Raw genomic sequence first — 24,340 nt, 5'->3', positions numbered from 1 at the left:
GGATGGCCTGTGGTACAGTTTCAAATTTCTGTTGGCAAGTTCAAATTGGAAGCATAAAATATCAATTGAATCAATGGAGATTAGCGGCATGTGGGGGACGACGGCTAAGCATAAAAACGTATTGAATACAAAAGGATGCAAATAGATTCATCCATCCCCACATATATATTTTATGGATTATTCGGGTTAGGTGCTCCTCCTACTCCTTTTTCATAACAAACCAAATTAATTAATGCTAGGTTGTTTCTTTAAACATTGGACGTAAGTTTTGCGTTATCTCAGTGAAGAAAGGATTCAAGTATATGAAATATAATTCTAAGAAAAAAGTTACGAGATTTGTTACTACACTATTATTTGGTAATTGTTTCTACTTAATTGAAGTATGTTGCAAGTTTGAGTCACATGAATGTGATGACGAAATATATTTGTGATCTTATACTTAATTGTGACTAGTCTCGTATAATAATGTAGCTTTAACATGATTGAATGCGCGATTTGTTGGGTTTCCCTTTCCATTTATGTCTAACTTTAAAGCAAAACATGATTTATTGTGAACCTTCTTGTTGTACTTTGGTTATGAAGTTGTTGGGTTGGTGAATACGGGATATGAGAAGAATGTGTGTTTTGGGGTCTATCACTTGTGCATTTACAGAATTGTATGAGAAGCTTACTTTTGTATTTGTTATGGGTCCCATCCCGTGTGTTTGTATTTAAATTGCGTTTTGGACACACAATAAATTTTCTCCTGCATTGTTGGCTTAGGTCGAACTTTTCCATGTCCCATGTTTTAGTTTAAGTGATTTAAGGAGAGAAGTTTACACAAATATTTATTGGGTGCTTACGGGTTTGAAACTTCTGTCTATTACAAGGGTGGAGTTGAAAGCGCTCAACCAACTGAGCTATACCTCATTAACTCTATATCCCATGTTTAAGAAATTTAAATTGACCAAAAACAGAAAAAGAAAAAGGTTTAAGAAACTCACTTGAAGTGATTAAAGATTAAGACCCAAGTCTCTCTCCCTCAAATCTTTTCCTTTTTTTTTAATTTTGTTTAAAGGATCAGGGATCCAAATCCTACCTTGTAAAAATTAAAAAAGAAAGAAAGAAAGAATATAACTTAACAAGAAAAATGAGAAAAAAAAACAAACAAACAAACAAAGAATATAACTGTTGACTCAAGAAAAAAAGGAGAAAAATAAAGAACTGCAAAATAATTAATAGATGACGTGTCAATGGGATAAGATTAAAATACCTGTCAGTAAGGCCCATGGTTTTGGCCCACAGTTTATCTAACGGATCAGATCTAAATTATTATACGATTTTGTCATGTATCCATGGAATATTAGTCAGGAAATTGTCATCTATCCATGGAATATGAATCTTTACTCGTGTTTTTAATAGCATGATGCTTCCATTCAAAACGACGTCAGTTACAAGTAAAGTTTATATTTGAAAAATTATGAGATATTAGTTATATACTCATTTTTAGTACTAATGATATAAATAAATTATACATCATTTAATTTCTATAAATAAACTCAAACAATGACAGCAGACTCTATTAAATTTAATTTGTTTATTAAATTACTTTGATGCCCTATTGAGTGTTGTGTGTTTTTATATGAGGTTTTCGGGTTGGACTTGTTTTAAGAAATTGATGATAGTTTTGTAATTTATAGGAAGTTCAAAGTCTCTTTATTATGTTGTACATAGCTATGGACTCTTATATTAAATATAATAGTGAATCTCCCAAAAATTATTTCAAACCAATTCAAAATCAAAACGATACTGTTTTAACAAAAACGAAAATATGCATGAACTTGAGGCCCTTCGAGATCAGTCAAGCTCATACCAAGAAAGAAGAATTAGTGAAGCGAACAAAAAAAAAACCATAAAGAAATATATAGCTACAAAAAAAATAAAAAATAAAAAATATATATATAGTTTTTGGTTAAACCAAGTCTTTATGTGGTTAATTAAATTAAACTCTCTAAACTTGGTGAAATAAGGTTAATAAGTGGAGTCCTAAACGTCTTGAGGAACCAGATTCTGAAATTCTCATCATTATGCTTCACTAAAGTGGAGGAGATAAGATTCATTAGTGAAACTCAAATCAAAGTTTTTTTATAAAAATAAAAATAAAAATTATATTATAAATAATATAAACACTTCATCTGCACTTTAACAACAAGATTTTTTACTTTTTTTTAATATAAACTATAGTTTAAATTATAAGCGAGGGAGTTTTATCACACACACAATCAAGACGCCATGCAAGTTCGAATATGAGACTTTTTGTATGCAATTCAATGTCATTTTTCACTAGACTACCCAGATATGCATTAACAACAAAATTTTCTACATATACAATAAAATGAATTTATTATTATTCAGGCCAAAGGAAAAAAAAAAAGTTTTTAATTATTTGTCACTCGACCAATGACAATGAGTTAAGCTAGCTAATCTTTTAGACTTTTAAGTGCAGTCCATCGATCTAATGATGTAACCCTTCATTTAGCAACAATATACATAAATGGTGAGGTGAGCTCCAACGCATTAGTGTCTTGCCTCTTCCTTCTATATGGGGACAACTTTTACACATAGGAAAAAGAAATGTTATTGATAATGTTTATTCTCTTTCACTTTCATCTTCCTCCCTTCCTGCCCTTTATTTATTTTCATTTTGCTTTTTGAAGCAATTTCGTGTTGTTGTTATTTTATATGATTGCAATGGTGGTGGACCAAATTTGAACGGGGCGTGACAGTCAGCAGTGTAAACATGTTAGGCATTGAAATGAAAATTCTGGATCGAAAAAATGGGAACCTTTATTTTGGTCTGAATGAATGTGACAGAGCAGCAAGTGGGCTTATTTACTTTTCCACCCAAAGATAAGCCTACATTATTATTATGTCCCAATCAGCATTGGAGTTGAGTGGATAAGCTGTTGGAAACCCTAGTGGGGCCATTTTGGTTTATCATAGCCTTTGGATTTATCACAGGCAGTTCTTATTTGAGAATAAAACTTTCTTATAAAGGGAATTGCACTGTTTTCTATATTGGACTAATAATACAATGATACGTATAAAAGTTAATTTATGCGTTTTTGTATTATTGGCTAGAGATAACAAAAAGTGTTATGTCTGTTGCATTAGAGTATTTCTCCTTATTTTAGAGGTAAAAGAAAAGAGTGGCCACTTCCCATTGTCTACTCACCTATACTACATTGCTGATATAATTGCTCACCTCCCATTAATTTTCACTCCTAAATGTGTTATTTTAGTTAAATCTATATAAGGTTTAAATTGTAATTAAAAAGTTTCAAAAGGTGAGTGAGGTCAATAGTATATATAAATGATAGCTTAAACTATAAAAGAATGGAGGTTTCTTACACATACAATACAAAAGTGTCATGGGGGTTCGAACTTATGACTATTAATCTGCAAGTCAATACCCTTTTTTCATTGGTTGACAGTGAGGTGAGAGTTTAAATGATACTAATAGTTTTCCCTTGAATACTTTAACACGTCTCTATTCTCTCACTAGCAAACTTTTGTAATTTCTTATTTTATCATTAGGGCCTATTTCGGACTAATTTTGAAAAAACTAAAAATGATTATGATATGGTTTGCTAGAAAAACAATTTGGGTGATAAAAACACTTTTTGAAAAAGTACTGTCTATGTACTTCTTCAACAATCACTTCCAAATATTTTCTTTCAATTAACACTTGAATTTTTAATAATTTCTACGTTCTTCTAATAGAAGTGCTTCCAAAAACACACTTCTAAAAAAACACTTAAGAGCACACATTGTTTTCTATTGAAGCAGTCTTAAACACACTCTTACTCATTCATATTTTGTTTAAATTTTAGTTATAAACTATAATCTAGTCCCCTTTTAACTGTAAATTAGGTATGCCTATATGGTTTTCCTCATTGGACGATCAATATAATTTTAATCAACAAGCCGAAACCCATTTTCCTCAACCAAGCAATAAATACCAAAGTTGGTTTTCTAATTTGCCTATGATCAAGGAAAAGGTGGAGAATGGTGGTTGGTGTCGGTGGGACTAGAACCTTAGTGGCAATGTATATGAGGCCATAATTTCCAATAAAAGACACTTGAATTGGATGTGATGAGTAAGAAGATCGTTACCACGAAAGATATAAGACCAAGTTTTTGCTCAACCACTCCTACCCTTGATTTGGACTTGCTCATAAACCTTATTTCTTTTTCTCTTTATTTTATTTTATTTTATAAATATCATAAACCTTATTTTCCTTTTTTCAATGGACCTTGGGGTACATTCCAAATTCATAAACCACTTTGGTGTATGGTTGTGGATATGTGACCCATCATATATGAAGTTGTGATCAACCAGTGCTTGGGGACCAACTTTTTAAACGTCAACATACCATACATTCATATCGAATATTGTTTGAGATAACCAAATTATGGCAGCATCTATTTTGTCCATTCTCATAAATAATGCATCTATTTTGTCCATTATCATAGATAATGCATCTATTTTTATTTAATTTTTAATTTTCTTATGGAATACAATAAGGATGTCACCATCATAACAAGGTGATATTTATGTGAGAAAAGATATTCTTTAATAAGATTATGTTTTTTTTTCTTCAGAATTTATAAATTAAGTGCCCTTTTTTTGTGTGTGTAAATATGATAAAGTTAAATGAGGTTTATTGTTGATGGTATTGAACTATACCATAAAGATGAAAATAAGTTAGGTTTAAAATAAAAGAATAAGACACAACACACACATCAATGGAATAGCATTCCTAATAAATAAATAAAAGGGAACCCCAAAAAAAGTGATGAAAGAGCAATCATATCCAACTAGGAAAGAGGAAACAAGGGTTAAATTATGCAGAAGTAGCCATTCCAGGGTGTCTGGAACAGGAAAGTGTTGGCTTTGGCACTTGGAGCTTAATGCTCGTCCTGTATATTATGCCGTTTGTTTGATGAGAAATCTATGGCTGATCAGTCCAAGTTTAATTTACATTACATAATGGAAGATAGTTTTAATTAGATTAATAAAAATATGAGCACTGAGAGAGCAATGCATCCTTTAATAGACCAAGTTGTTTATTGTCGTTTTTGGAAGCATGGGGAGAGAGAGAGAGAGAGAGAGAGAGATATTTTGACTGATGTGATGTTTATGGTGTTCTCCACGTCAAGGAAAGCATTATTTTAAGTTTGGCTGGGAAATGACCGAGTCTTCAAGAATCAAAGCTTCGGCTAGCTCTGTAGCTCAAAGCAACCCAAGCGTGTGAGTTCAATCAATCATGAATTTTTGGTAGTTTTAGAAATCAATAATGGTTTTTGTTTCATATTTATTGACCATTTTAATAAAGATAAACTCTATCAATATGTATTAAAGAGGTAGTCAACAAAAGTAATACAAATAACGGCACCATTTAGAGATAAGGGTCAGTGGTCTTCAAAATACAATTTCTAGAAGAGTCTGGGTAGGAATTTCACTAATTAATGGGGGACTAAAATAATTATAGATAAGATTAAGGGTCGCAATTGTTCTCTTAATTTTGTCAAATAAGATAGAACCCACAAAGTATAATATGATATTTTGTAGGATTCATGTGTTATTGTTTAGGTGCTATTCTATGTCAGAGAGGTGGAAAATGATTAAGAAGAATAATGCAGTGCTAATTGGTTCATGCATTAAGGAAGACCCAACCAGAAATTGGTTCATGCTTTTAAACTAATAGATGGATATATGCAACATAAATTGTTCCCATTTTAGGAACCCATCAGCAATATTATATCATCATCTTGTGTCCTCTTGATTGGTTACGGAATATCCTCACAATTTCTGTGAATATTGTGCCAACCTCTCTTGTGCTATTGTAACAAAAACTCTAGTTTAGTTCGATCAAGATACATGGAAGCATACATCCACAAGACAAACAATTAAGCCTGGATTTATCTGGTGATATGAGAGCACGTGTTATTATTGAATTTAATTTGTGAATAATTATTGTATTAGAATTAAAATATCTAACTCAAAATTAATTGAAAATGAGTAAAGAGTCTCAGTATCATTTAAACTATTAATGCAAGACTTCCATTTTTAATGTGAAATGCTCTCAACAATCCGAGTCTCTTAAATTGTCTCGACGAAGTGACAAGCATCATAATCCAGACATGATATATTTAGTATGCGGCATGGATTCAATGTGTCTAAAAAAGCATTAAGGCAAAGTTTAGAAACATCCTTATTAAATGGATTTAGTCTTGGTTTACACAAACAAGGAGTTGAGGAAACAAATCCAAAACCACTTTGGAGAAAAAGACTTATACCCAACCAGTGAATCGGCATTTGTAACTTGTCTGTTAGTGGTAATGAAAATGAAGTATGAAACCACAATTATTCGCGTTACTGCGCTGGTATGAGAGAAACCTGTTGCATAACAATACTGTATTCCAATGATTGATCCAAAAGCAAAAGGCACGCTAGTTTCTGGGTTAGGTTGGGTTGGGTTTACTCGGAATTACAATTGCAACCCCAAAGCAAAACAAAAACAGGTCTGAGTTGGTCAATTTATTGGCCCAAAGATATCCGAGTTTAAGTCCACACCTATAACTTTTAAATTTTATTATTTGGTTGCTTCTTTAGCCCCTCCATTTCATGTTGAACGTATGAATCAACAACCTTGAGAGTTGAAATACATCGTGAACTTTCATAATAGTTATTTTAAAAGCTTATCTTTTAACCACTCGAGTTACAAATTTCTTGTTAATTTATTATTTTTCTAATTACTTTCATCGTGCGTGTATGTACCTATTGTATAAATTTTATAATTTTCACTCACATCGAATGCATCAATTTTGTTTTTCACCTGGGATACTTTATAATTATTTAATAAGTAAATTGGAGTTTATGGCACTTTGCTAATTGGTGTCCATAGCAGTTGGTCAAAGGCCAGCAAGAAAGAACAATATGGTGATCTCAAAAACTTGTTAGACACCGAACTTCATTTTTATTCGCTCCAACAAAAAAGTGACATCTTCACCTTTTACCAATTCAAAGAAAGTTGGTAAAGTAAGAAACTACCACCAATTATTCAACCGCATCATCAGTTTTGTTTTCACTAGTAGCAGTTCTGCTTTTTTGCAAAACTCAGTTGCAGCTGATGTCTTCGCTCAGTTATTGTTGCAATCGAGTCGACAAATTTCCAATTCAGTAAAGCATCATTCTTGTGTAGAAAAAACAGCCTAAGTCGCTTCATAGGGCAAGGGTTGGCCTAGCAGACGGATATTGGAAGAGGAAGTGTTGCTGGGACTGCAGGGCTGAAGGCGTAGAATTTGAAACAGGCGAGCACCTGCAACAGCTCCAATTGTTGGGCCACAAATATATATCCATAGGTCTTGGAAGTTCCATGCAACAATTGCAGGCCCCAGTGACCTTGCTGGGTTCATTGACCCTCCTGAAACAGGCCTGCATTAATGCGTACCGATACTCAGCTTTCATGTTTGGAGGAGGTCCGGAGTTCAAATCTCATAGATGACAATTATTGTATAAAAGGAAAAATGACAAGTGGGTTGAGAAATTAAAATTAATGTAATTGCTGCATTTATATTGTTTGTATATATAGACCTACCCTGTGATGAGCACAGAAAGTCCAATGGCAATGCCAACTACAAATCCAGACAAATAGCCAACCTGCAAAAAATTTCCAAACGGTGGACATAAGAGCACCTTATAATTTATAAACCAACAAAGAAGTTGGGTATGAGATTGGACATTTCGACCCGAAACTCTGATACCATGTTAGGTAACAGTAAGAACCCCAAGTGAAATAAAAAAAAAGATGGAAATTTTTTCCTTACAGCATGAGCTTGATGTGTCAATGAAGCAGCTAGGAACATAATCATGAAAGTTGCAATAAGCTCAACGCAGAAGGCAGCGGCAGGGCTTTGAAGTGGTCTGGTGGTCATGAGATCTGGTTTTATGCCATAGACAAGCCTCCCAATGTATGTTGCCAGAACAGAACCCATTGTTTGAGCCAATATGTAAACAGGAACCTTTGGAAATAATAGGGAACAGGAACAACATTAATCTGCTGCTTAAACACCCTAATTAAATATAATTAGAGCTGAGAATTTCATTAGGGTTGAATGGTTTAAGTACCCTGCACCATGGGAAATGACCAAGGGTTGCAAATGCTACTGTGACAGCTGGGTTGACATGAGCACCAGAAATTGAGCCTATGGAGAAAATAACAACAACTACAGTTAAACCTGCTGTGGCTGCATACTCCATAAGACCAACTTCCCCTCTCATCAGCTGTGTGCTTGCTATGATCCCACATACACAGAACATCAACATAAAAGTCCCCACCATCTCTGCAAAAACCTGCTTAACATATTTATTAGAGTACAAGGGGTCGTAAAATGTTTTGTTAACCTATATGGGTACGTTGTTGCAGCAGTAGTTTTTGTTATTGTTAAGAATATTACATCACAAAGCTCATCAAGAAAGTTGAAAGGTTCGATCGTTTCTCACCGCGCGAACGAGATTTAGATCCATGTGGAATGGGAAACAGAAGAAGGCTGAGTTGTTCGAGACCTCTCCCTCATCCGACATTGCATTAGAGCCCATTTCTTGATCATCTTTATTAGAATGGTCACTAGTTGATGTGCAGTTTGAAGTTTGAGGAGATGGAACAGAAATTTCATCTTTAGAAAAGGCTTTCATGATCAAGCTACAAAGTTATTTGCAGATAAAAAAGTTTTGAACCGAGTCTTTATTGGCCTTGAAAAAGCTAGAGGTGCAAAGAACATGTACTCAATAAAGCTGCATTTACAAGGAGAAGTTTGTTGTGCATGCAGTTTTGACTCTTTTTAAAGGGCTCTGGAGGTTCGTTTGGAAATAGAAATTTGGGTCTTCAACACAATTCTTGTGTTGCTCTTAAAAAAAGTGGACTAGTTTGTGCTTGTTACCAATGTCACCTCTAAAAGTTTAACCATTTTTGCCCCAGAATCTACAATTCTGGTTGCTTTCTGTTTTACTTTTCCCCATCAAATTTTTCGTACTTTTTTCCCAAAAGGAAATGGGAACACCGACCTCTCCAACATCGACATTTGGGACAACATGTTTGCTGATAACGCGAAACAACTTGGCCATCGGTGATGGGCTTATAAAACCATTTGCAACGCTTTTGATTTTTTGGGTTAAAGGAGCAATGTGGTATTTTTATTTGGGCCAAGGGAAAACTATTTCTTACACAATCAGCTTTCAGCTTTCAGCTTTTCTTTCACATCTCGGATAATATTAGGCCAACAAGGGGTCGTTTGGTACGGCAGACTGTCATAGACTGGACTAAATTCTGGGACTGTCTTGGATTAGTTCAGATTGGCCTAAGCTGGATTAAGTACTGACCTACATTTGGTGTTGCGTCGGACTAAGAAGCTGAATTATAAAAATAGTGAAGACCTATGTTTGGTACTGTGTCGGACTAAAAAATAATTTTTTCTAATTATTTCTAATTACTCAGGCAGACACCAAAAATTTTATTAGGTGTTGTTGTGATGTATAAATATAAATATGAATTACCAAAGAAAATTATAAGAAAAAAAAAATCCCTCTTTTAAAAACCCAAGGTTTAACTTGGGTTTTTATTTATTTATTATAATTAAAAAAAAAAGGGTTTTAGCTTAGGTAGTCCCAAAATAGAGAAAAAAAAGTCTAGAATTATCTTTAATAATAAGTGAAAATGATAGAGAAAAAAAGTTGAATTTTATTGGTTAATTGATAAACTGAACAAGTATGCATCTAATAATAGTTTTTTATTTATTTTTATTTTTTATACATACAATTTTTTTTTTTCCCAAAATAAATACAGATTGTAGTAGGATATGAGAATAAAATAAACAATGAAGTGTCATTTCTTTTCAATTTTTATTTTTTCATTAATATTTTAATGTTTATTATAAAAGGAAACCTAAAATTATCTGAAACTAATGTTTAATTAAAACAAGATTATAAAAAAAAATGTTAGCACACTTTTCCTTCCACCTTCTTCTTGACTTTTCTTCTCCCAACTCAGACTCCCTACCACCCACATGCGTCCCTTATTTTTTCACTCTCTCATCTCTCTTCATACATCCTTTCCTCCCATGAGTGTTAGTGCTGCTTGGTTTTATATAACCCATGTGAAAATAGCAACAAAATCACACTGAAACACATAATTCAAACCACCACAATAACTCTCGACTTGTTCAATTGGGTCAGTGGTGGCTGTTACGGTTTGATAGATTGGGTGGTGACGGTGGAGGGAGGCTATGGTGGAGGTCGCGTTGAGCAGTTTGATTCAAGCTAAGGATCTTACTGTGGTGAAGGCTGTCCTTGGAGTCGGAGTGGGTCATCTCCAGAGAAGGCCAGAAGTTATGGAGGCTGGTATAGGAGTTATGGGTCATCTCCAGAGAAGGCCAGAAAACTTGCCTTAGTAGGAAACAAGAGAGAGAGGAGAGGCGATGCTGAAGGAAACGAGAGAGAAAGAGGACTCAGGACTCGCTTGTTCTATATAGAGTGGGTGTTATTTTGCGAACCCCTTTTCAGCCTCGCAATATTAGAATAACGAGTGAGGTGTTTTTTTCACTGTTGTCCTATACAATCCCATTTAACTTAGTACCTTTTTTTTACCAAACATGGGTTTCAAGTGTTATATAACCCAGTCCAGCCCAGTGAGGCCTACCAAACAAGCCCCAAATGGCCAGCTTTGTACTTGCCAACTAATGCAAAGGGTAGTGGGGTAATTTGCTAATTTATAATCTTTGTTGTTTGATATTTTGGAAATTGGAATGAAATTACTATATTGTTCATCTCCCAGTCTCTCCTTTCCAATTTTTTTCTTCTTCATTTGCTAGAAAATTTATGTTATAATTATCTCTTTTTTTTCAATATTTTTTTAAATAAATTTTATTATTTATTATAATTCCTTAGTGCCCAAGCATGCAAAAAAGGAAAGAATATATATATATATATATATATAGTGCTGAATTAGAATTAGAATTAGAGGAATATTAGGGATGAAGAAATCAATGCCATTGCTTATTTGTACAGAAAGTACATTTTTTTAGGTTCACATACAGTTTATTTTCTCTCAAAACATCTAAAACTTGTCTCAATTAAAATGTCATCGAAATAAACTATGACAAAAGAGCCAATAAATGGTCGTAGAACCTGATTCATGAGTCTCATGAAAGTGCTAGGCGCATTTGACAATCCGAATGGCATCACCAACCATTCAAATAATCCGTCCTTGCTCTTGAACGCTGTTTTCCATTCGTCGCCAGGTCTGATGCGAATCTGGTGGTAACCGCTTCGCAAATCTATCTTGGAAAACACCATTGAGCCGCTAAGAACATCCAGCATATCCTCCAACCGTGGAATGGGAAACCTGTACTTGACTGTTATCTTGTTGATTGCTCGGCTATCAACACACATTCGCCAAGTCTTGTCTTTCTTTCGTCATCTCTGCCACCTCTTCTATTGTTGCCACCAAGAGCTTGCAACAACAATTCTCGCATCTCCCCAAATTGGTTGGTTAGGTTGTCGATCCGTTGGTTTTGAGCGTCCAGATCCGCTCGGGTAATTGGGGCTGGGACATCAGCTTCTCAATCACCCATGATAAGTCAAGACAAGAATGCCGAGACGGGAGAAACCCGCTCTGATACCACTTGACGTAGCACAAGCAACAAAGGTTTCAAGCGAAACTTTGAGTAACAAGAAATCTGGATTCCACCAGAAATTAAGAGGAATTCTCTTGGGATAATTTTACTAAAATCTGAGGTAATCAGAAACGTCAGACAAACCTGTCTAAATACACAACGCTCAACCCTTGAACTGCTAGGGGAGTTATTACATTAAAACTGAAAAAACAGAATTAATTTGGAGACTTAACTACGTAACTCCGAAACTGAAAAAAAAACAGAATTTATTCGGAGAATTAACTACGAAACTGAAAAACAGAATTTATTCGGAGAATTAACTACGAAACTTTGACTGCAGTTTTGGAAGGCCAAACGGCCTCAGAATGCCAAAATCCATCGTACATCACGGCAAAGTCGTGAGTTTGACTCGTGGCGTCGTTCCCTTTCTGAAATGGTATTTTGCGTCCTAATCGGAGCTCGGACAACAAATCTGCAAATTTCCGCTACGTCCTTTTTCTAGCTCAACCGCGATAAAATCTGTCATCTGTTCTACATCAGTATTTGTTGTGCTTGGTGGCTCTTCCAAAGTAGGGTGAAGAATGCAGAGAGTTTTCTGTTTCTTCTGAGTGCTAAGTAAAAAATTAAGATAAATGACCCTCCTAGTTGCATTAGTTTATACTTTATAGATATTATGATGCTTTATTTGTTGGCGTGACTTGTGACTTTCCTTGCACACTAAGGATTCCTATATTAATTGTAATTGATTTCTTCTGTAAAGAGAATTAGAAGTTATAAAAAATTCAGTATAAGTCCAAAATCGAAAACAGAATTTGGATGCCATCCTCGTAGTTGTTGTTGTTGATACAAGTCCTTTGACTTTTGTGCCACATATGATTACATTCCTTTTTTCATTATTTGATATTTTCATATTATTTTTTTCATTTTTAAATTACTTAGTTATTCCCGTCATGCCCCTAAAAATTAAATAAGGTAAGAAATTAATTTTTATGATAATAATTATGATATTGTCTACCCTAATAATTAGGTATATTATCTTATATTTACCTAGTAATGAGGTACATTATCTTATATTTACCTTATATTTAGGTATATTATCTTATATTTACCTAATAATTAGGTACATTATCTTATATTTACCTAATAATTAGTTATATTATCTCATATTTACCAAGTAATCAAGTAAATATTTGTTGGGAAGACCTCATCAATAATACTCCTACTTTCATTGTTTTATATGAACTTTTTATATTTGTTCTTATGCTTGAAACCTCACAAATCAACCTTATGGATAGGTACAGTTTTATGTTGGTGCTTGCCTATGGGTCTTAAGTTTCATTGTAAGATAAAATATGTGGGTCATTACTTTCATGACTTAAATTGTACTTTATCTATTTATTAGGTAAATATTGCAATAGTTAATTGTTAAAGTATTTTACTTGACGAAACGTTTTTTTGTTGTTGTACAGATGTTTCATGGCAGCAATAAAGAAATTTAAAATTTAAAATATGAAATCCATTTAGAAGGAAAGAATCAATACATTAATTTGGATTTTCAATTAATGTTATTTTTTTATTTACCTCAAAGGGTAAAATTGACACAAGAAAAAATTAATAAAAGTCAACGGACACAAATTTACAGCTAAAAAAGGTGTGGACTAAATCCAATGACGACTAGAGATTTTGGACTTAGATCAAAGAACCCCTAGAAGTTATTACTTTCTTTGGCATTCAAGGAGAAGAATACATAGAAAATTTACACAAATTTAAACAATATTCTCTCATAAGTTTCATATTTTAGCATTATTTTCTAAAAATAAACTATTTGAGACCCAATATGAAGAAACAAATCACCTCACATAATTTGATATCCAAAATGTAGAATTTGTTTTAATGATCTATATTTGTTATTCAAAAATATATATATATATATATATACATACATCCATTCATATGAACCGTTAAGTCACCTACATTTTCATCGAACAATTTCTTGCAAGTTAAAAGTGTGGTAAGTTTTTCATTGCAATTGGCGAACCAAAGACATTGAGAAACAAACACCCTACATGAGGTTTTCACTTGGTTAATTATTAACTTATTAAACAAACCAAAAAAAAAAAACAATATAAAGACAATAATTAAATCACAGCAGTAGATGTGAAGTTGAAGTTAGCACAACTTGTCTCCCGAGACAAAAGTGATGAGCTGAACCCAAGCCTCTTGTTAGCCAGATCAAACTGAAGAAGATTGTCCTCCAACTGATGCCCTCCGATCACAATCGACGTCGTTGGGCTCTCAAATGAGTAGCGTTGCCTTTGCTCAGCACCCACAAACCCCAAACACAACACATCCTTGCTCACTTGCACCATGGAATTTCCTCCAGACACCCTCCAGTACACACCCTCACTTTGCAACACAAAGTCAATGCTAGGAACAGCCGGGCCCACACGTGTAATTCCAATGTGGGTGGAGTCAAAGCAAGCTCCAAAAGGCTCTACAGAAGCCACTCTCTTACTATGACCAGGCATTTCTTTCACAAACGCATCAACAAAAGCTTTGTAGATTGTGCTCTCCAAGACGGTGTAAGGATTGACGGTGCTGATTTTTGTGCCACCATAACCATTTTGATCAATCGCTAGCAAAGAAGTATTTAGTGACACGATTTTTTCGTTGACTTTGATTGACTTCACATTTATGAAATATTCGGCAGAAGGCTCATCCGGATCAAAAGCATTGCCTGTGCTGACGGGGTTGAGGATCAACTTGGTGAAAGTCAACGACTTATACACATCAATCTTGGGAGTCAGAACATACGGCCCATCCCCGAAGAAAACAACACCGTATGATCTAGCCGAAGAAGGCAAGCAAATGGCGAATTTTCTAGGGAGTTTATAAGCGGAGGCAAACTGGGTTGGGAGAGCGATTCTGGTTCTGCCTAGACCAGCCATGCCCTTGACACCATTGGCAAGGCCAAGGACACCGTAAAATGTATTGCTACTACAAGCGAAGATGAAGTTTGGAATGTTAGAGACCTTTGGGCCGGGGTGGGACCCATCTGTGGAATGTAGGCCCCACAGGATGTCCTGACCAACCTCTCCATTGTTGTCGGCAGAGCCAATCACGGTGTTGTCTGGGAAGAGGATGCAGGTGCGGTTGTTGCAGCCTGGCCTTTGGGGGAAGAAGCATTCCCAGTTGCATTCTTTGGAGTTTGCAATGGAGCATTGTGTTGCGTTGCAGTAGGCAGGCTTGTAGGTGGACGAGATGTACTGGCCTTCGTCGCAGTCAACCCAGAGGAATTGACCGCCGAGGTCAATGGTTAGCTTTAGGGTTACCGGTGGGGTTCTTTGCTTGATGGTGGTGATGTATTGGAGGGTAGAAGCGTCTTTGGCTATGGGAAGAACTAGGGCTTTGGGTTTGAGTGATGATTGTTTAGCTTGTGATGAGAGGATCATGTGGATCGAGAGTAGAAGGGAGCAAAAGAGAAGTAGGCTATGAATAGATGAGGAAGCCATTGTTAACTTATGTGTGAACTCAATAATCAATGGAAGTTATAAGATTGACGAAGTGGGAGGAGGAGGCCTGTCAATTTATAGGTTTTTCAACTCTTAATAAATAAATAAAAGTCCTAATATATATCATCTCACGCATGTTGCAGCACAAAGTCAAATAATCCTCTGTTCAAAAGCTATAGCATAAGTTCAAGGCATTAGCAGCAGCTAGCTCAAAGTCTTTGATATTGAGTCAAGTCAAAGAGTTTTAAAGTTGCACATAGTGGGCAGGTGTCATGTGTTGAGTGGTTAATTAGTAGGTTAATTATCAGTTTTGGTTTTTGTTCATCAGTTCCATTGAAGCTGTGCTTCATATTGTTGAAATTATAGAATACTGGGCTCTTGTATAGTTATTTGTATTTGTATTGGCTCTTTTGTGACTGACGTCTTAATGCCTGCGTCTGAATATTCTCTTTATCTGAAAAAAGATTGGGCTGTCGGTTGGCGGGTTATTTATAAATGAATATTATGTAAGCATGGCTCTTCGGCTGGGCGGGGAGTCTAAAACTAGAATATGGTTTAGGATGGCAACTTGAGAATGTATATGCCAGCTGAACCCTTTCTTACTATTTTTGTCTCTTTGACTTTGAATTTCATGTTAGTCGTCCTTTTTATTATTATTTAATTATATCATTAGTTATTTCCTAAACCATTGAATTTGTCAACTGAAATTCATTATTGAGAAAAGATAGAATACAAAGGGTCCAGTATCAGACAATAATTATCCTAACAAGTGTGTAATTGTAATTGTCTGCATCGTATATATATTGGATAAAAAGCAATTAGGAACATTTATTCACCATGCAAAAGAGAAATAAATTACAGAAATTGAATAATTAAGAAGACCTTTTGTCTCTAAGCAGTAGATGTGAAGTTGAAGTTGGCACAAGTTGTTCGTCTGAAGAACAGTGAGGAGCTGAACCCAAGCCTAGAAGCAGCCAAATCAAACTGCAGAAGATTGTCCTCCAACTGATGCCCTCCGATCACAATTGAAGTCCTTGGCCTCTCACCTCCATCCACAAACCCCAAACACAACACGTCATCGCTCACCGCCACCATCGAATTTGCTCCAAACACCCTCCAGTACACACTCTCACTCTGCAACACTAGGTCAATAGCAGGCACTGCAGGCCCAACCCTTGTGCTTCCAATGTTCTTTGAATCGAAGCATGCTCCAAATGGTGCTACTGCCTTCACTCTTGGGATTTCAGCAACTGTTTTCACAAATGCATCGACCACGGCGTTGTAGATTGAGGTCTCCAAGACTGTGTATGGATTCACAGTGCTAATCTTTGTGCCGCCATACCCTTCACTGTCAATTTTCAGCAATGAAGTGTTCAAAGCAACGGCCTTGTCGTTGATCTTGATTGACTTCACATTGATGAAGTATTCTGTAGAAGGCTCTCCTTGGAAGTAAGCACTTGCAGTGCTAACAGGGTTGAGGATCAATGGGGTGAAAATAAGTTGCTCGGAGACATCAATTCCGGGAAGCAGACTATAAGGCCCGTCCCCGAAGATGACAATACCATTAGAATTTGTTGAAGAGGTCAAGCAAATTGCGAATTTTCGATGGAAGCTAAAAGCGGAAGCAAATTGGGAAGGAAGCCCAATTTTAGCCCTGCCAAGGCCAGCCATGCCCTTGACACCATTGGCCAGGCCATCCAACAGAAAAGTGGAACCGCAAGTGAAGAGCAAATTGGGGACAGAAACAACCCTACCAGGAGTAAACCCATCTGTGGATTGGAGTGACACAATGTCCTGGCCAAGGTCACCGCTCGTGCCGGTTCTAGTGACGGTGTTATCGGGGGAGAGACTGCATGTGTTGTTGTTGCAGCCTGGCTTGGGGGAAGAGTAGCACTCTGTCGTACAAGCCTTGGAGTTTGACAATGAGCACTGAGCAGAGTTGCAACGAGCAGGCTTGTAGGTGGATGAGACGTAGCCTTCTTCGCAGTCAACCCAAAGGTATTGACCGCCAAGATCGACAGTGAGTTTTATGGGGACAAGAGGGGTTCTTTGGCTTAAGGTGGTGAGGTATTGGAGTGTGGAAGGGTCTTTGGTGACTGGAAGAACAAGGGCCTTGGGTCTAAAAGATGCAGCTTTGGCTAGTGAGGGGGTGGTGGTGATGATTTGGAGGACCAGTGAGCAAAAGAGAAGGCAATGAAATGAGGAAGCCATTGTTGCTGGCTTTGTTGGATGTTGATTTGTAAATCAATGCGAAATGAAACTGATGGTTGAAGAAGAGGGAGGGCATGCCACCAATTTATAGTTTTTTGAGGTGTTAGAACATTTTTGACCAAAATACAAAAGTCTATGAGTTCGAAGTGAAGAAGCCACGTTTGTCAAAGATGGCGATTATGCCAGCTCGATCCGCGGTTTCTTTTATTTTTCTGCTGACCCCGCTGAACAACAGTTGGTCATTGTCTTTATCTTTGAATTTGATGTTCATTTGTCGTATTATATTAATAAGGATAAAGTGAGAATATTAATATTATTAGGTAAAGTTTTGGTGGGGTCTCAAAAGCAACCAAATAGAATCAATCTAATTATTTATAGTTATTTCTTCGTCTTTTTGTAGAGAAATTTATAATGAGTTATGATGATCAATATAAGTGCTAATATCTCACTTGTTTATTACATTCACACTTCATAAGGTTTTTCATATTTTCATAAATAATAACATTATTTGTACCATATTTTTAATAGCGGTGGTCCTACCTATATTAAAGAAGTGATCAACAATATGATCAATAAATATGATCCACATAGCAATAAATTATTTAGATATTCACCGAAATTTTATATTGTTTTCACATAACCTTTTTTTTTTTTAAATCAAACTTTCTTCTCAAAATTGATGAAATCCACATAAAGTTCTCTAAATTAGTTCTCAACATGAAAATTTTGCTTTTAGAGATAAATTGCATAGGGACAGCTCTTAAGATTTAAGAAAAATTAGGTTTTAGACATAATTAACTTTATTAATTAGTTTGTAAGATATTAGATATTTTGGTTTTAGTTTTAATACCTAGGAAAAAACTACTATTTTGGATTAGCCCAAAGAGAGGCCCAGATTCGTTGGGCCAGGTAAAAAATAACAACTGATAAGACAATTCTACCATTCTTCTTAAAAAGCCTGGCCCATTTGTAAATCTACAAAGTAAATGACGCTTTTGCCCCTGAATGTTTAAACAAGGCGCGAGCCTGTTCTTCTCTGTTTCGTTTTCGTCCTCGTTTGTTTGGCAGGCAGATTTCGTTCGTTTTCGTTTTCGTTCTCGCCGTTGGAGCTCAATTTTCTGGTTGGTTTTCCTTTTATTTCTTCCTTTTTCGTTCGATTATCATGCTGAATCTGTCAGTTTTTTTGTTCGATTATCATGCCGAATCTTTTTCGTTCGATTATCATGCCGCATCCTGTTCCAAAATTCAGTGCAGTTTGTTTGTTTCCTTCTAATTGGATAATCTTTCGTTCGATTATCATGTCGAATCTGTCAGTTTTGGGTTTTTCGAGCTCAGTTTTGTGGCTCGATTTTGTGGCGCGATCTTGTAGCTCATTTTTGTGGCTCGATTTTTTTTGCCTCCTCTGTTATAAACTGCATCTGTTTGTTGGAGTGTTGGCAGAAACTGCATTGCAGTTTCTGGTTTCATAAAGGCAATGTTACAACTGCTCATGGAGTTAAATGTGTTTTGATATTAGTTTTAGTACTTTTAACGTGGTTTCCTTTTGGTTTCTATTTGATTTGTTTTGCCTCCTCTGTTATAAACTGCATTTGTTTGTTGGAGTGTTGGCATTCATAAAAGCAATGTTACAACTGCTCATGGAGTTAAATGTGTTTTTATCTAAGTTTTAGTACTTTGAACATGGTTTTCTTTTGGTTTCTATTCAAATTTAAGGGTATGTTATCACATAAAGTGCAATGTTGTTTCTGTTATTTCAGTTTTTGACTATAAACTGCAGTGCAGTTTCTTGTTTCATAATTCGATTTCATACTAATATTTGGATTTCTATTGGAATGTTACAACTGCTCATGTACATTATTTAGTGATTTTAATTGTTTTCTGTTTTTGTTTGTTGTTTTGTTTGTATTTTCAAGGCTAATGGAGGTGTGTGTCATTGCCAAGTGCACATATAAGTCGGAAACCATCATGTTTTCAGTTTCATCAGAGTCATCCATGGTTGATATTTTGAAGACTTTGTGTCTGAGGTTTAGGGGTTTGCAGTTGGGTTGTTTCACATTACGGTATTCGGTGCCCAGTTATCCGAGTTGTTTTCTAGAAACGGATAGCGATTTAGACTTGATGAGGACATTTTTGTTGATATCAAATGAGAAGACTGTTGATATTTTAGTGAATGATTTATGCGGGAGCAGTGAATATAGTGGTGATTTTTATGTAAATAAGGAGTTGATAGCATGTGAAAAGGGCGAGTCGTCGTGTTCTAGTACTGTCGAAGACAGAAACGAGTTTTTGGGCAGGTCGAAGAAAGCAAGTGCTAAGCCTTTGTTGTCGAATGAGTGGGAGACATACATACATCATGTGGGGCAGAAGTTTGACGGTGGTGCAGAGGAGTTCCGGTTGAAATTGTGCAAGTACGCTCTTGAAGTAGGATTTAATTTTTTATATGCCGGCAATGACAAGAAGCGGGTGGTTGCTGTTTGTTCGAATAAGAAATTGGAGGGTTGCAGCTGGCGTGTTTATGCTTCTCGTTGTGAAGCTACTGGCAGTTTTGTAATTCGGACGTTAAATAATGTTCATACATGTGCGGGTCGGATACGGGAATCAAAGAGTAAGATGATGAGGTCTCGTGTGGTGTCCTCCCTCATTGTGGACAGAATTCGTGCAAAACCAGAGCTGAAGCCAATTGAGATTATACACGAGTTCAAAGATTATTATGGTATAGACATTTCATACTACCACGCATGGTTTGGCAAAGAGTTAGCTAAATTGGATGTTCACGGTGATGAGTCGAAGTTCTTCAACGAGTTAGTGTGGTATGCGGACGCCGTAAAGGAAACTAACACTGGTTCTCTCTGCACTCTTGATTGTGAAGCTGGAATTAATCGCTTTTAACGGTTTTTTTTGTGTCTTTTGGCGGTTGCATTGCTGGATTTCAATATTGCATACCCTTGTTGTTCATTGATGCTACGTTTTTGAAGAGCAAGTACAAGGGGCAGCTTCTCTGTGCTTTGGGAAAGAATGGAAATCAAGGTATGGTTACTGTAATGTATTGCAGATTTTCATTTGTTGCAATTTTTAGCAGAAACTGCATTGCAGTTTCTTGTTTCATAATTCGATTTTATTAATATTTTTTGCATGTCTGTGGGAATGTTGTAACTGCTTGTTGAGGCCCAAAAAAATCCACGCTTCGGCCCAAATAAATGCTCAGCCCAATGCAATACCTTACCGAGAAGAAACCCAATTTAGGCACGCGAAAGTTCGCCATATGCGCTTGTACACATACCACGCCAAGCAAATAAACAACGCGCCATGCTACAAGCTTAAGTGGGCCCAAGCCACGCAAGATGCCCGGGGCTTGCTTGAGTGGGTTGTGGTATGGAAGGTAATAGGTCGTCATGAGGCCCATTGATGGGACGAGAAATGGAGGTTCCAGGTTGCTTGGGAGCCTCGGAACCCAAGCCCATTTCTTAAGCCCAAATATATGGGTGAGCAAAAAGGGAAAATAACCCAACCAAAATAACTCAACCAAAATTAGCCCAATCAAAGAATAGCCCAACCAAGAAGCCCATCATTCAACAAAAATAGCCCATTTACTTAGTGAACCTTGGCCCATACAATTGCCATAGATGAATCACAAGCTCCAGCACCTAGCTGGAATAGAAGCCACGAAAAGGAAGTTTGAAAGTTCATTGAATAAGGCTGCTGGGAAGTGCCAGCACATGGGAATGGATCAAGTTCCAAAACAAAACACCAGAGAAACCAAGGGATGTTAACATGCAAGCTACCAGGAAGAGAGACACTTTTCAAACCAACATACACATCCCAACTCCTTCCCTATCAAAACTGGTTATAGGAAAGAGTGAGAAAGAAAGGAAGAAAATGGCTGGAAGTAGAAATCTTCTACTGAAGCAGCCGCAGGAAAGGAGGCCTTGAGCTCCAAAATTCCTGATTTTGTGCAAATAGATAGAGAAAAATCTCACTAAAACAGGAAAAGTCAAGAGAGGAAAGGAAAAGGGAAGGAAAACCTTGCTAAGTTGGGGAAGAAACCATTAGGGTTTCTTGGGGAATGAAGGTTTACCGCAGCTATAAAAGGAGGTCCCCTCCACCTAGCAAAAACCAACCCAGGCTGAGAGAGCAAGCTCCCTCTCTTACTTGCAAAAATCCAGTAGCCCTATTCACTCTTCTTCTTCGTTCTTCTCTGTTAACAGACTATTTTCAGAGTCTGTCAAGCTGCCGGAAGAAGTAATGCCCTTCCTTTACCCCTTTTTAGCCAAGATCATCCTGCAAACCTTGTCTCCCTCATCTTAAACACTCCCATTTCTCCCTAGGAAGCCTTATTTTCCTCTTTGGTGCTCAACTCATGCTGACCTTGCTCCCATGCCACAATCTCCTCATGCTAAGCTAAAACTTTATCTGTAAGCAAGCATAAATCACCTGTAAGCAGCCATCATTTTCATTGGTGAAGGTAACCAGAACACTTCCTAAGGCTTTACTGCCCTTTCGAAGTGCTTTTGGGGCTTAATTTTCGAACTCAGGCACAGGGGGCAATTTCAGTAATTTCCCTTTTACGGCAGCCCAGCCCATTTGCAGCTGCCGGAAGAAAAAGACCCCCACACTGCTCATGAACTTAAATGTGGTTTAAACTTAGTTTTAGTACTTGGATCATGGATTTGGCTTTTGGTTTCCTTTCAAATTTGAGCAGATTTGTTTTCATAAACTGCACTGCAGTTTCCCTTTTTTGCTTATACTTGTGCTTTTGGTTTTGTTTTGCAGAGTTTTATCCTCTAGCTTTTGGAGTTGTTGATTCTGAGATAGAGGAGAATTGGACTTGGTTTCTTCAACATTTGGCTTCTATATTGCTAACGATGGGGAGAGTGGTGACCTTTTTCTCGGACCGCAATCAAGGTTTGTTAAATGCAATGGGGTTTGTGTTTTCCGGATGGCCTCATTCTTACTGTTATTATTACCTCAAACAGAATTTGATATCAAAGTACCCGAAGTCAGGTTATGAGAAACTGCTCCAAGACCGTGTTATCAATTTATTTAGTAGATGCGCATATGCTGTTACGGAGGAAGAGTTTAAGGTAGCAATGGAGGAGTTGGTGATTGTTGGGAGTTCGAAAGTGAAGGCATTTATATCTGATTTGTTTAGAGATCACTATGCTAACGCATTTTTCAAAGGAATGCGTTATGGGGAGATGGCAAGCAGTTTAGCGGAGTCCTTTAATAATTGGGTTGGTGTGTTTCCAGATTTGCCGGTGCTACCTTTGATAGAAGGGATTCGACAGAAATTGATGGTATTGAATTCTCAACGACTAATTGAAGCGGAGAAGTGGACAACAGTTTTGTGTCCGGAGATGGAAACTAGACTCTGTGAAAATGCGGAGGCCGGTAGGACTTGGGCAGTTCGTTGTTCTAATTGCACTGTTTTTGAAGTATTTGCTAATTATTCTGTGATGGTTGATATCGAGCAAATGACTTGTTCTTGCCGTCTTTGGCAAATTGACGGTTTTCTTTGCACACATGCGGTGGCTGCAATCCTAGCAAAGAGAGATTCAGTTTATGATTACGTGGAGTGTTACTACAAAACCGACTTCTTTCGAAAGCCTATGAGAGTCCTATTTTTCCTATTCCAGATATTGGGAAAGGATTGGGCAGCAATGGTTCTGCAGCTGGAGTTGTGCTTCCGCCAATTACAAAGAGGCCAGCCGGAAGACCACCAATAAAGAGGATCAAAGTTTTTGGTGAATTTAAAAGGCCATTGAAATGCAGTCGGTGCAGTGTTGCTGGGCACAATAGGAAGACTTGCAAGGCTATTATATGAACACTCCTACTCATTCGACAATTTTTTATTTTAGATATGGTTTAGCGAATGTATAGTCAGTTTCTGCGTTGCACTTTTTGCAAAAATTGTATTGCAGTTTTAGTTGCTTGTAATTGGCTACACAGCTTCTAATTGGATATTGTGATTCTTTTTTGAAGTTAATGAAAATTATACAATTGTTTAATGAGTGGATATTCGTTTTCGACTGCCATTCAATGCTTGTTTTCAGATTTTGAGCAGATTTTGTTGCAGAAACTGCAGTGCAGTTTCTGTTTATTTGTTGCAGATTATGAGCAGAAACTACATTTCGATGCTGACCTACTTAAATGTGTTTTGAACAAAGTTTTAGTACTTTGATTATGGCTTTGGCTTTTGGGTTCTTTTCACATTTTTTGAGCTGATTTTTTATTTTTATTTATTTATATAAACTGCACTGCAGTTTTAATTTGTTGCAGTATTTTTGACCAGAAAATTCAGTGCAGTTTGTTTGTTTCCTTTTCGTTTTGTTGCATCCTGTTCCAAGATTATATTACAGTTTATATGTATAGGAAATATGTTCTCATATACTATAACTAGAAATATTTACAAACATCCACAAGAATTAAGATACATATTGTCTTGAGTTAACGAAAGGCAAATCACTAGAGACGATTAATTACACAGTTTTTGTGGTGTAGGAGTTTTGTGACATATTGTGCTCGATATTCATTCATGAATTTTTTGTCCACGCTTTTTGGAATGGGCTGTCCTTGTGCTATTTTATCCATATAAAACATGACGAACATGCCGCAATCCAATCTGCAAATGAAATACGAGATTAGTTTTTTTTGCTTTTGAATGATTTCAAACTGTAATGAATAGTTGAGTAGACACAATTCTTACGAAGATGCACTTTGTTGAGCACATTCCATGTCATCCTCAAATGGAAACTGTAATGGATTTTGCATAATCCAATTGAGAGTGAGTTCTTCAGTTGGAGTCAAATCTTTTTGTACAAGTGTCGGGGGCCCTTCCTTTTGCTTCACAAGTGTTGGTTTTTTTTTAGTTTTTATGACACTCGTGCTTGGAGGTCTTATATATT

The 24,340-nt window shown here is 36.5% G+C and overlaps 5 protein-coding genes across 5 annotated transcripts; 2 read left to right on the top strand and 3 right to left on the bottom strand.

Annotated features, from left to right (window-relative positions):
- LOC18791350 (probable aquaporin NIP7-1) lies at positions 7,210-11,491 on the bottom strand. Its single transcript, XM_007223132.2, has 6 exons — positions 11,289-11,491; positions 8,549-8,747; positions 8,174-8,398; positions 7,873-8,067; positions 7,644-7,705; positions 7,210-7,480 (listed from the first exon to the last, which is right to left on the bottom strand). The coding sequence occupies exons 1-6, from the start codon at positions 11,489-11,491 to the stop codon at positions 7,258-7,260; spliced, it is 1,107 nt and encodes a 368-aa protein (XP_007223194.2). The 3' UTR covers positions 7,210-7,257.
- LOC18788917 (basic 7S globulin) lies at positions 13,709-15,383 on the bottom strand. The gene has a single exon (XM_007224883.2). It carries the CDS (start codon positions 15,225-15,227, stop codon positions 13,854-13,856), a length of 1,374 nt encoding a protein of 457 aa, XP_007224945.1. The 5' UTR covers positions 15,228-15,383; the 3' UTR covers positions 13,709-13,853.
- LOC18788207 (basic 7S globulin) lies at positions 15,920-17,596 on the bottom strand. The gene has a single exon (XM_020555627.1). It carries the CDS (start codon positions 17,436-17,438, stop codon positions 16,119-16,121), a length of 1,320 nt encoding a protein of 439 aa, XP_020411216.1. The 5' UTR covers positions 17,439-17,596; the 3' UTR covers positions 15,920-16,118.
- On the top strand, positions 19,356-20,327 carry LOC109950728. The gene has a single exon (XM_020570726.1). The coding sequence runs from the start codon at positions 19,356-19,358 to the stop codon at positions 20,325-20,327; it is 972 nt and encodes a 323-aa protein (XP_020426315.1).
- LOC109950713 lies at positions 22,301-23,161 on the top strand. Its single transcript, XM_020570675.1, has one exon. The coding sequence runs from the start codon at positions 22,301-22,303 to the stop codon at positions 23,159-23,161; it is 861 nt and encodes a 286-aa protein (XP_020426264.1).

The sequence above is a fragment of the Prunus persica genome, chromosome G1, assembly GCF_000346465.2.
Source record: "Prunus persica cultivar Lovell chromosome G1, Prunus_persica_NCBIv2, whole genome shotgun sequence".
In the NCBI taxonomy this organism is placed as follows: domain Eukaryota; kingdom Viridiplantae; phylum Streptophyta; class Magnoliopsida; order Rosales; family Rosaceae; genus Prunus; species Prunus persica.
This window is presented reverse-complemented; position numbering and strand designations above follow the sequence as displayed.

Excerpts from the sequence above, each read along its gene's own strand:
- LOC18791350 (XM_007223132.2), bottom strand. The coding sequence starts at position 11,491 with ATGTGTGTTGATAGCCGAGCAATCAACAAGATAACAGTCAAGTACAGG. Across the intron at positions 8,399-8,548 it reads ATCTAAATCTCGTTCGCGCG|GTTTTTGCAGAGATGGTGGG; the intron begins GTGAGAAACGAT and ends TATGTTAAGCAG. Across the intron at positions 8,068-8,173 it reads GTCATTTCCCATGGTGCAGG|GTTCCTGTTTACATATTGGC; the intron begins GTACTTAAACCA and ends TTATTTCCAAAG.
- LOC18788917 (XM_007224883.2), bottom strand. The coding sequence starts at position 15,227 with ATGGCTTCCTCATCTATTCATAGCCTACTTCTCTTTTGCTCCCTTCTA.
- LOC18788207 (XM_020555627.1), bottom strand. The coding sequence starts at position 17,438 with ATGGCTTCCTCATTTCATTGCCTTCTCTTTTGCTCACTGGTCCTCCAA.
- LOC109950728 (XM_020570726.1), top strand. The coding sequence starts at position 19,356 with ATGGAGGTGTGTGTCATTGCCAAGTGCACATATAAGTCGGAAACCATC.
- LOC109950713 (XM_020570675.1), top strand. The coding sequence starts at position 22,301 with ATGGGGAGAGTGGTGACCTTTTTCTCGGACCGCAATCAAGGTTTGTTA.